We start from the raw sequence: 12,329 nt of genomic DNA on the forward strand, positions 1-12,329 counted from the left end.
GGTCCTGTCTCAGCGCTGGTGGATGGACTAGATGACAGATCCCTTCCAACACTACATTTCTTAGTGTATATTGTACTGCTACTTGTCTGGAGAAGTTATTAATGGCACAGCTACTGTGTGAGCACCAGTTTAGACTTAAAATATTCCTATTCTGACTGCCACATCCCAAAAAGAGATTCTCAACTGTTATAATACATGAAAAATCAGGAATTCGGAAAACTGGGATAACGTGGCTGTGGATTTTGAAAGCTATTTTCAAATCTATGTAGCCCACTTTATAGATCTTAAAGCCAGAGGGGCCATTAGATCACCTAGATCATTATGCAGGCCAGAGAATTTCACCCAGTTACCACTGCATTGAGCCCAATAACTTGTTTGACTAAAGCATCTTCCAGAAAAGACATCAAGGGATGGAGAATCCACCACTTCCCTTCAGAGTTTGTTCCAGTTAATCACCTTCTATTTGAAAAAAGAATAAGGGGAGGGGGGTGGCTCATTTCTAATTGGATTTTGTCTGGCTTTAACTTCCAGCCATTGGTTCTTATTCTGCCTTTCTCCTCTAGGCTGCTAAAGAACCCTGTAGTACCTGGGATTTTTTTCCTGGTGAAGCTATTTATATGTCGTAATTGAGTCACCTCTTGTTCTTCTTCAAGAAGCATCCCTGTAGGTGCTCTATGTCCGGATATGTACACGCCCGTGCGCTCTTCACTGGAGATTTTTGTCAACAGTGGCCGTGGGTCCGCACCCCAGACACCTTCATGCCCATTACAAGAGTATATGGGGGAGATGGACCTGCTGCCACTCCAGTTCCTTCTCCTCCATCTGTGGCTTGCGATGGAGCATCACAGTGTCTGGTAGCTGAACTACGTGTCTCGCTGCACCTCACTTTCTTATACCATTTTCCTTTTAGTTTTTTTCTTAGTTATTTATTTTTATTCTATTTGCTCCAGCTTGTGGTTTGAGGGGTGTCCACTCGCCGCATTTTGCCCATTTTTGGGCCCTCAAGTTTTTTTTCCCCTGGGCCTCATCCATGGCCTTGGCTGTGGATTATGCCCAAGACATTGGGCTTTGAATCTTGCCAGACCTGCTACAGGTCCTTCCCCCACAGCGACAGACAATCAAGCTGCTTCCACTGCTTGGGAGAAACCCACGTTCCCTTTACATGTGAAATCTGTTTAGGATTTAAAAGCAGATCTAAATAATTGAGGGAGTACAGACAAACTCCTACTTATGGAGTGCTCTCTGAGACCTGTGGGGGGCGAGTCACTCCCCATACCTCAGTTCCACCCACCACCTTCGCCTCAGTGGTAAGCAAAGACCCTGGACACTTTGGGGTACTCCCCAGGTCCTCCAAGAAGAGAAGACCCCATTTGCCAGACAAGGAAAGGGGAAAGTCACCTCCTCAGTCTGTGTCTCAGGAGACCTCATGTCCCAGTACGGGTACTGCTGAGGCTCCTATTCCCTCCAGTACCGCAACCTTGTTACCAACTATGCCGACCACGTCACATACTGAGAGGCCATCTACAGCAGCACCAGCATTGCCACCTGACTCAGTGCCTCCAAAAGCCTGAACCAAGGCAAAGTCCTCATCGGTACCATCTTCCATAGCCAGAAGCAAAAAGTGTACTGTACCTATTTTGGTGCAGTCTCTGGTACCGCCCAGTGTTCTTACTCCTGAGGAACCACATCTGCAGACCCCAGTACCATCCAGGCTCCTATGTTATGAGGACCTATGAATCCTCAAAGAGCCCAAATCACTGTTATTAAGAGGTACTGAGAGATACTCCCCACAGTTACTTACCCTCTGTCCATTTCTTCAATGGTGACTCACTCTCTGGTACCGACACTTTCCCTGTGCAATCTTTGAGGGCTCCGAGAAATATTTTCAGCTGGTACCGTGATAACATTCTCCGGCACCACCTCACCAGCCTCCCTTTCTAACCATAGTACTGACACAAGTTCAGGTCTCTTCCCAGGGCCTAGTATTGCCCTGACCACCAGTACCCACACCACTGACCACCCCCCAATGGATACAGAGGATGACGCCTCATCTGACTCAAAAGTGTCTGTATATGGTTTCTCCACCTTTCCCTCCTTTGAGATTCACACTGAAGAAGGAGCTCATAGCAGGAAGTACACCCAGTTACCATGGCAAGGACAACCTTGGAGTCCCACCACAGTGGGCTTACCGGAATCCTTAGGTGACCCTTTCTAAAGGGTCCCATCCCAAAAGAGGTCACATCAGGATCATCATTACTTCAGCATGGATGGTGTGGCAAACTGAAGCCACTGTCCCACTTATGTGGAAACAAGCTGACAAAAAGCATTACATCCTCCTCCCCGCAGAACTGAGTGTTTTTTTTCTCCCACCTGATTCCCAATTCTCTGGTGGTGGAGGCTGCTAACAAACAGACCAGGCAACATCAGTTCTGTTCCACAACGACTGATAAGGATCTAAAAAGGACTGGAGCTTCTGGACCCTAAGAAGCACTCCTCAGCCTTCTGGCAGTTCAGAGTGGCCAATTATCAAGTCTTGGTGGCTAAATATGACTTGACTGTCTATTTAAAAATTTCAACATTTAATGAACACTTGCCTCAGAAGCACAGAGAACAATTTCAGGTCCTCTTTGCAGAAGGTCTGACAGTTGCTAAGGCATCTCACCGAGCCTCGCTAGATGCTACTGACACAGCTGTAAGTTCCCTGACTACAGCAGGAGTCATAGGCCCAGCTTCCTAGCTACAGTCTTCCAGCCATCTCCAGGAGGTACAAAATACTGTAAAGGACCTTCCTTTTCTTTGTTAGTGACCTCAATTTGTTTAGTGATGCCACAGATGGGTCCCTCCATTCTCTCAAGGGCTCCCGGGCGACACTAAAATCTCTGGGCATCATTATGTACACCTGCAATGAAAAGAAAATACAGCAGGTCACAGGTGGCTCAACGATCTCGCCCAGTCCACTACCAGGAGACCTCCCTGGAAGAAGCACAAATTCCCTAAGAAAGGGCCTTCTCCATCAGCAACGTCCCAACCAGCAATGACTTCAAAATATCCATTGTGACCAATTGGGTGAGGGTCACAAACTACTTCCCACTCCAGATCCTATGTTGCATCCATTCCCCTCCATTTCCTACCTTCCTGGGAGCTCATCATCTTGGACAGATGGATCCTAGAAGTAATTTCCATAATCTATTCCATCCAGTTGAGCTCTTTCCCACTCCCTGTCCCTCTTCAGGGACCCCTTTACCTCCCTCCACAAAGACCTCATAAGGCAAGAGGTACAGTCCCTCCTAGTTTTGGGGATGATCTAACCTGTCCCACTGGCCTTCATTGGGAAAGGGCTCTAGTCTCAGTACTTCCTCGTCCTGAAGAAAAATGGGGGTGGGTGGGTAGGTGGGTGGAGGGGACCAATTCTAGACCTCAGGACTTTAAACATCTTCATCTGCTCCCAACAGTTCAGTATGATGACCCGAGCAACAATTCCCTTTCTGAATCTGGGAGATTAGTTTGGTTTGTTTCCCTCTACCTTATTTTCATGGTGGCATTCATCCCTTGCACAAACAATTCCTATGTTTTGTGGTAGGCAAGAACCACTGCCAGCATTGCATCCTACTCTTCGGCCTCTCCACCATCCCCCGCTGCCCCCCAAGGGTCTTTATCAAAGTTCTGTCAGCCACGGCAGCCTATCTTCGCCGGATAGGCATCATCATCTTTTCCTGCCTAGCTGACTAGCTCCTGAAAGGCCGCTCCCTTCTCAAAGCACAGAGTGCAACCAGGAAGACCCTGTCTCTGTTTCACTTGCTGGGTCTCCACCGCTACATGGAGACGTTTACCCCAACACCCACACAACATATAGACTTAATCTGGGCCACTCTGGACTCCTTCCACCAGAGCATACTTGTCCACGGACAGATTTCACCCCTGTCTCCAACCTTGTTTCAATAATCCAACAGAGTCCACTAACCACTACGAGGATTTCCTAAACTTCTGGACCATGGGGCAGCCTGTATGTTCACAACTCCCATTTTCGGTGTCTTCAAGCATGGTTGAGAACCATCAACACCCCCTACAGACACAACCTATCCAAGTGGCCGTCCGTACCTCGGAAGGGTCTTGATTCTCTGAACTCATGGAAGGACTCATGGGAGTTCTGTTTGTACAGCACCCTTCAACGATCATCACCACAGATGACTCTGTCACATGTTGGGGTGTACGCTCCCAAAACCTCACAGTTCAGGGCAAAAGGACCACCCTCCATATCAACATATTGGAGCTCAGAACAGTCAGTTACACTTGCCATCACTTCCTACTATACATCAAGGACAACAGCGCAGCAGTGTATTACATCAATCAGCATGGAGGAGCAAGATCCCAGTCCTTGTGCACCAAAGCCATAAAACTATGGTACTGGTGCCTATCACATTGCATACAGGTGTGAGCGCTTTTCTGCAGCCCAAATGCTCTTTACAACCAAAATGCTCTTTAGCTCACAATCTCGATTACCTGCTGAATTTAAAAACCACAGACTTATTGCTGAGCTCCATCAAAGTTTACCTAGCTGCCCTCACAGCTTCTCACCTTCCCAGAGAAGGGTTCTCAGTCTTTGCCCCACCCCACCACTGTAAGATTTATCAAAGGCCTATTCAACATCTTCCCACCTATCAAGGAATTAACTCTGCCACGAGACCTCACTTTACTTCTTGCCTTTTACCTCAACAGGACTAGGCCCTTTTCAGGTTTCCCCTGGACTCTTCATCTCTGTTGCAGAACAAATGGAGGGACATCCAATCTCCACCCAAAAAACTGTCCATGCGATTTGCAGGTTGTGTTCTATCATTCTGTGAGTTTTCAGGGGTTCATCCTACACTCCAAAAGTTATTGCTTGTACCACCAGGGCTCAATCTACCTCTGTAGCCATTCTCAAAAATTGACCCATCTCAGACATCTGCAAAGCCGCCACCTGGTCTTTGCCGCACACATTTTACAAGCATTACACTCTTGTGCCCTATTCCAGGATTGATACAGCCTTTGGTGGTGCTGTCCTTTGAGCAGAACTGAATCCACTTCCTCGCACTGGGGCCTCACTTCGAGATGTCTCCTCCTGTGGGTGATCCACTACCTGCTCTCCTTCCCCTTGGCCTCAGAGTCTCTTTCTTGGGACTTTCGTGGTTGAGAAGGAACTGGAGTAGTGTCAGGTCTGCCCCTCCTTATATACCCTCATATCTGGGCACAAGGGTCTCTGGAGTGGAAGCATGGAGCACCCCTAGGGAGACATCTCAAAGAATTCAATTTACTATACCAGGTAAGTAACTCCTCCATCTTTTTGATAAAGAGCTCAGTCAGTTTAGTTTGTATCCCACTGTAAGGCATTTTTGTGGCTGATGTGACTTGTTTGGCTGATGTAAGTTGCATTAATTTCCCTTTTGCCTTCCAGCCTGCTGTTGCTTTAACTGAAGCAGAACAAACCGCATGCGTAAGTTATTGTAACCTCTATTGTAACCTTGAAATGTTTGTTTCAATGATTAATCCTTGATTCCTTAAGTTGGTGTGGAGTAAAATGAAAAGCCCCACTGTGGTGATATGGCATAATTATGTACCTGACAGCCTGTCGAGCTACATTCCCTATGTGTTGCTGAGCACATCTCTCATCCCAGACACCCCCTTCTGAGGGATAAGAGTGTCAAGTTCTGAACTGAGACATCTGATGTTTGGGAAATGGTCTGATTTTTATGAGTGTCCTAACAAGTAGCATTGAGTCTGGTATTTCTAAACACACCATAAGAGTGTCCATGCTCTGTATGTCCTTCCCCTTGTCCTCCCACAGCCCTTTGGCTACACACTAATTGTAATTCATTTGTTCCTCCAAGATGACTGGTACTGCTTTGACTCCACGGCGCAGCCCCAGGGTAAGTGTCTATGTTCTCCTTTGGGTTCTGCTAGTATATTGGATATCAGGGGAAGGATGGTCCCAGTGACTTAGGGCGCTAGCCTCAGACTTGGCAGACCTTGAACTTTTACAGACCTGCTTTAACTTAAAGTAAATATGGGCTGAGCTACTTCCTTTAGACAGCCCTGAGACTGAAGTGTCCATTGGCCCCGCCAGTGAGGAGTGGGGGGTGGCTGGGAGTTCCACAGATTAGCTGTATTGGTGAGGGAGAAGAAGGGATAAACTCCATCTCCTTTCCTTGCAGATCTCCCAGAAGGCAGGAAAGGAGAACTTCCCAGTGGAAAGCAGCGAGGCCAAAGGATGTGGAAGCACTGATGCTAATCCAGTCTTAGCATCATCTCTCCCTGCCAATGCCTCAGGCCTGGTGGAGAAGGCTGCCCTGTCTACAGTTAGCATCAATGTATGCGACTCTCCTCCCCAGGATGAGAGGGATGTTCTGATGTCTAAGAAAGTGCGCCGATCCTACAGCCGTCTGGATGCCTCACCCAGCTTGGACATGTCAACACCCACATTTGCCCGTGGCCTGCAGAAGAAGTGCTCGCTCTTTGGCTTTGAGAAGTTCCTAGTGCCTGATGCACTGGCAGATGTGTCTCCAGTGGGTAAGGTTTCCCCTGCCCAGGAGACTCCAGTGGAGCCCAGTGCCTTGGGCTCCACTAAGGAATGGGACACAAACATTCCTGGCATCTCCTTTCCCAAAGAGAAACGGAAGAAAAGGAGGATCCCCCAGATAGACGTGAGTACTGCCCGCTTGGATGGGAGACCTCAAGGGAATGAGATTGGGAATTCTGGTATCACTCAAGTGCTCTAGTTGAGGGATGGGGAGATCTTTGGGGCAGGGACCCCTGCATTCTGTTAGCTACTCTGTATCAATCAGCTTGTGCTTGTTATAATTACAGTTTTTCTGTTGTTTTTTACTTCCTCTGATCTAGAAATCTGAACTGGATGAGTGGGCTGCTCAGATGAATGCACAGTTTGAAGAAGCAGAGCAGTTTGATCTTCTTGTGGAATGAAGCCTCTCCCCAGTAACCTGCATTATTCTTTTGTACATAGAGCTGACGTGTTGTTTTTTCACTCTAAAAATTAATAAAGTGGTTCTGTCTGTCTGTCTCTCTTTAGAAGTCTGCTCTATAGATTCTGGTATGTATTGCTTACTAGGGCTGTCAAGCAATTAAAAAAATTAATCGCTCTATTAAACAATAATAGAATACCCTGTATTTCACTATTTCTGGCTGTTTTCTACATTTTCAAATATATTGATTTCAGTTACAACACAATTCAAAGTGTATTGAAATTACTAAAGTAGAATTATGTACAAAAATAACTGCATTCAAAAATAAAACGGTGTAAAACTTTAGAGTCTACAAGTCCACTCTGTCCTTCAGCTAAGCAAAGACGATAATGCTGCTGGTTACAAAAATGTAGAAAAACATCTAAAAATCTTTAATAAATTTTAGGGCTGTCAAGCAATTAATCACTAGTAATAGTGCAATTAATCGCACTGTTAACAATAGAATAAAATTTATTTTTGGACGTTTACTACATTTTCAAATATATTAATTTCAATTACAACACAGAATACAAAGTGTACAGTGTTCACTTTATATTTATTACAAATATTTGCATTGTAAAAAACAAAAAAAAATTATTTTTCAATTCCCCTCCTACACAATGTGAAATTTTGGAGCCTACAAGTCCACTCAGTGCTACTTCTTGGTCAGCCAGTCACTCAGACAAACAAGGTTGGTTACAATTTGCAGGAGATAATGCTGCCTGCTTCTTGTTTACAATGTCACCTGAAAGTGAGAACAGGCGATTGCATGGCACTGTTGTAGCCAGTGTCGCAAGATAGTTATGTGCCAGATGCGCTAAAGATTTATCTGTCCCTTCATGCTTGAACCTCCATTCCAGAGGACATGCATCTATGCTGATGATGGCTTCTGCTTGATAACGATCCAAAGCAGAGCAGACTGACACATATTCATTTTCATCATCTGAGTCAGATGCCACCAGCAGAAGGTTGATTTTCTTTTTTAGTGGTTTGGGTTCTGTAGTTTCCACATCAGAGTGTTGCTCTTTTAAGACTTCTGAAAGCATGCTCCACACCTCTTCCCTCTCAGATTTTGGATGGCACTTCAGATTCTTAAACCTTGGGTCGAGTGCTGTAGCTATTTTTAGAAATTTCACATTGGTTCCTTCTTTGCATTTTGTCAAATCTGCTGTGAAAGTGTTCTTAAAATGAACATGTGCTGGGTCATCATCCAAGACTGCTATAACATGAAATACATGGCAGAATGCGAGTAATGGGTAAAACAGAGCAGGAGACATACAATTCTCCCCCCCGCCAAGGACTACAGTCACAAATTTAATGGACACTTTTTTTTTTAACGAGCATCATCAGCATGGAAGCATGTACTCTGGAATGGTGGCTGAAGCATGAAGGGGCATACGCACGCAGGCAGCAGTATCTCCCATCAATGTAAACAAACTTGTTTCAGCGATTGGCTGAACAAGAAGTAGGACTGAGTGGACTTGTAGGCTCTACAGTTTTACAGCGTTTTGTTTTTGAGTGCAGTTATGTAACTTGAAAAAAAATCTGCATTTGTAAGTTACACTTTCACCATAAAGACAGGTTTCAGAGTAACAGCCGTGTTAGTCTGTATTCGTAAAAAGAAAAGGAGTACTTGTGGCACCTTAGAGACTAACCAGTTTATTTGAGCATGAGCTTTCGTGAGCTACAGCTCACTTCATCTATGCATCCAATGAAGTGAGCTGTAGCTCACGAAAGCTCATGCTCAAATAAACTGGTTAGTCTCTAAGGTGCCACAAGTACTCCTTTTCTTTTCACCATAAAGAGATTGCACTTCAGTCCTTAGTATTTTTCAATTCACCTCACACATTTATCGTTTTTACAGTGCAAATATTTGTAATCAAGAATAATAATATAAAGTGAGCACTGTGCACTTTATATTTGTGTTGTAATAGAAATCAATATTGAAAATGTAAAAAAAAACACCCAAAATATTTAATAAATTTCAATTGGTTTTTTTTTGTTTTGTTTTTCACCTATTAATACTTGAGTACAGTCACGGACTCAGTAAGGCAGCTAGAGATTAATGGTGGAGTGGCCTCCTTGCAGTTGGATAGAAGGGGGCAAGTGCTACCTGCTCATTGGAAAACATAATTCTCAATGAGAATCACTGTACTATGTGGAACTCTGTGCATCTTGCATATCTCAAGTAATGAATGTAACCTGTGTATTGTAACCTGCTGCTGTCAGGGGTGGGATGCAAGTCCTGCCTCTCTCCCCCTCCCCTGGCACTCCCTGCAGTACCGGTAGGGGCCCACTGTACCCCATTAAGGCAATTAACAGTGCAAAAATTATGGCATTCGTATAAACGCCCCTACTTCCCTCCCTCCCTCTGCCACGGCTTGGGCTTATTTGAAAGGCAGGGCAGCTTTTTTATCTCAGCTCTTTGTGAGCCTTGGCGACGCCCCACTCCCAGAAAGCTGGTCTCCCCGGAACGCTGCTGCCGCGCACCCCCTTGCCCAGGGCCAGGCCGCCCAGCAGGAGGCGCCCCGCAGCTGCCACCGCGCGCTGCAGCCTCCTCCGGGGCGGGGCCCTGGGGGGCCAATCAGCGACATCGGCCGCGGCGCCAGCCTCCGCCCCGCCCCACCCCCGAGCCGAGGCGGGGCAGGGAGGGAACAGCGAAGGCCGCGGAGGCGGGCCCAGCGCGCCCAGACCCGCCCGCGGCTCACCCGCCTCCTTTCTTCCGGAGGCTGCCCACGCGCCCGGAGCCCACTTCCGGGTTTGTACGCAGCTCCTGCCTCCCCATTGGCTACACCCAGGACCAACAGGCGACTAGCCACGCCCTGTTTTAAGGCACATGCGCGGAAGACGTAGTCGTGCCCGGAAACGCTTGTGCCAGTATTTTCCTCCCGCCGCCGAGGCGGTTGGTTCGGCTGCTTACGGGAAGCCACCAGGTGGCAGCAGAGAGGGGGCTGGGGCTGGGGCTGCTCTACCGGGAGCATTGCCCCGCCCCGCCCAGGGGCTGCTGTTACACCGGGTACCTTGCACAGGGAGCGTCTGGGGTGCAGAGAGGGGCCCGATCCTGTATGCGCCGCCACCAGCTCTGTCCACCCCTGAAATCTCAGCGTCCAGCTCCCCACCTGATCACGGGGGGTGGCTGCAGGGAGCCTGGCTGATTCCCACCCCCCTTTGTCTTTCTCCAGCCGCGCAGGGAGCCTCACAGCCCCGCAGCTATTCCTGCCCAGCCTCCCTGCCATGCTGCTTTTTCACCCCCGGGCTCAGTACAGCCACACGTGTGCCCCCACCCCGCTGTGCTGCTCCTGGCCGCAGCCACGCCGCTGAACACTGCCCCATGGAAAGCCCCGGGCAGCACGAGGCCCTGGTGCTATGGAAAGCTGGGGGACTGGATCCCTGCCACTGGTAGCAGCATGAGGCCTGTCGATCCCACTTGCCCCCAGCACAGGAGGGGAGGCCGGACTCTGCGTCAGAGTGACATGGGTGAAGCAGGCATCACTGACGCTTCAGCATACGGGTGAGGCCATGGCACAACATGAGTTGCAACGCCGGCACTCCCACACCCCCAGCTGAGATTTCCCTTGCCCAGCCCCTAGGTCCCCACAGGGCCAGAAGCCACAGCCCACCTCCCCCCGTGTGCAAAGCAGCACGATCACATCACCCAACAAAAACTTCCGGGGGGGGGCGGGGGGAGATGGACTGATGGCATGAAAGTTCTTGCAGCGCAGAGGGGAATGGGGGGCTATCAGTGGTGAGGAGTTTGGGGGGAGGCTGCTGCTACCAACTCACTGTCACTGCCCCCCCCACAGCTATATTCCCCAACTGCTTGTTTAAGAGCTGATTAAATCCATGCCCCATCGATCCCTGCCCAGGAAGCCAATGGGGGCTGACTCTAACCTTGCTGTATCTTTGCTGGGGGCAGCGGGATCACATGATATCGATCGGGTGGGGGCGGGGGCACTGAACGCTGCACTCTGGCAACGAAGGCGGAATCCACGTCTAGCTTGTGCCCGAAAAGTTTTGGGGAGGAATCCAGGCTGGTCCCCTCCTGGTGGAAATGGCAGCCGAGTCCTTGGGCCTAGTTCATCTACAGGTGGGAGAGGGACCAAGTGGGTTGCAGGGAGTGTGAGTGCAAGGGACTGGGGATCACAGGGGTGTGTGTGCGCAGAGTCCTTATTTATTCCAACACTCATCCCAGATCAGACTCATGAGATGCTTTGTTTGGGGCTGTAAACTCACCCCTCTAGCTCAATAAACCCACCCCAGAGCGGATACCAGAGCGAGGGATCCCTGTTATAAACAGCCCCAGCTAGCGAGGAGCACAGATCGCTGAGCTGGGGGGCTGTAACTGACGCAGGAGGCGCAGCAGGCCTGGAGAAGGATCTGGCTAACAGGAGAAACAAGGTGTGTGCGGGAGGGGTTGTCACTCACCTCAGTGGGTCTGACCCACCCCCACCCCACCCCCACACCAGGGCTGCTCTCCAAACTATGACTGTCTCCCTCATGATGTTATTTTCACCAGGGCCCTAGGGCAGGCCAGAGTGATCAGCGTATTAACCTCTGCACAGCACAAGGCAGAGACAGCCCCTCACGTCACACCATGCCAGCTGCCTTCCTGCTCTGGACTCTTGTGCACCATTGCTGTCAAACAGTCCCTATGCCCCAGCCCAGATGTGGCTGCATCTTGGCACACTGGGAGACGTCCCTTGCACAGTGTGCAGCCTACGCCAATGCAGGAGGTTCCCCCCACCTCATGGAGTGGGCAGTGCCTGCCTCAGTGCCCGTCTGTCACACTGCACACGCTAGTTCAGGGCTGTTGAGCCAAATAATTCCAGGATCTGGGAAAACTTTTTTCTTTGAAACGACCAACCAGCCAAGGCAATACCAGACCGCCCCTTGCATGAAGGCTGCAGAGTTAAAAGCTAGGGAATGGCCTCAGATAACATAACTCTGTCATGAGAGCACATTTATTATTTGTATTCTGGTAGCTCCTAGGAGCTGAACAGAGCTCGGGGCCCCCATCATGCTGGGTGCTGCACAGACCCACAGTCCCTGACTTGAAGAGCTCACAGTCTAAACAGACACAGGGTAGGAGGGGAAACTGAGGCAGCAAGCGATAAAATGACTGGCTCTAGTCATCACACAGCAGGTCAATGGTAGAGGTGGGAACAGAACCCAGGTGTCCTGAGGCCCAGTTACTGTCTCCCCACTCTTTAAAACCGATTTCTCAGTTGCACTGTCCCTGCAGTTGGGACAGGGAGAAGGTGGCTTTAGGGGCTTGCCTACACTTGACACGCTACAATGGCCGAGCCGTAGCGCTTCGGTGTAGACATTTGCTGCAGC

The 12,329-nt window shown here is 49.0% G+C and overlaps 1 protein-coding gene and 1 long non-coding RNA gene across 3 annotated transcripts in view; one reads left to right on the forward strand and one right to left on the reverse strand.

Annotated features, from left to right (window-relative positions):
- LOC102935638 (sororin-B) overlaps positions 1–7,047 on the forward strand; it is a 33,859-nt gene extending 26,812 nt beyond the window's left edge. For both annotated transcript variants that reach the window (XM_043550484.1, XM_037904075.2), the window contains 4 exons: positions 5,432–5,470; positions 5,865–5,903; positions 6,189–6,677; positions 6,874–7,047. In XM_043550484.1, the coding sequence (XP_043406419.1) occupies positions 5,432–5,470; positions 5,865–5,903; positions 6,189–6,677; positions 6,874–6,954 (648 nt within the window). In that variant the 3' untranslated portion in view covers positions 6,955–7,047. The remainder of the gene's footprint in view (positions 1–5,431; positions 5,471–5,864; positions 5,904–6,188; positions 6,678–6,873) is intronic.
- LOC122466487 overlaps positions 1,847–12,329 on the reverse strand; it is a 34,539-nt gene continuing 24,056 nt past the window's right edge. Inside the window, exon 4 of the long non-coding RNA XR_006292022.1 lies at positions 1,847–2,899. This is a non-coding gene — a long non-coding RNA (uncharacterized LOC122466487). The remainder of the gene's footprint in view (positions 2,900–12,329) is intronic.

This window comes from Chelonia mydas, chromosome 7 (genome assembly GCF_015237465.2).
Source record: "Chelonia mydas isolate rCheMyd1 chromosome 7, rCheMyd1.pri.v2, whole genome shotgun sequence".
NCBI classification, from domain to species: Eukaryota; Metazoa; Chordata; order Testudines; family Cheloniidae; genus Chelonia; species Chelonia mydas.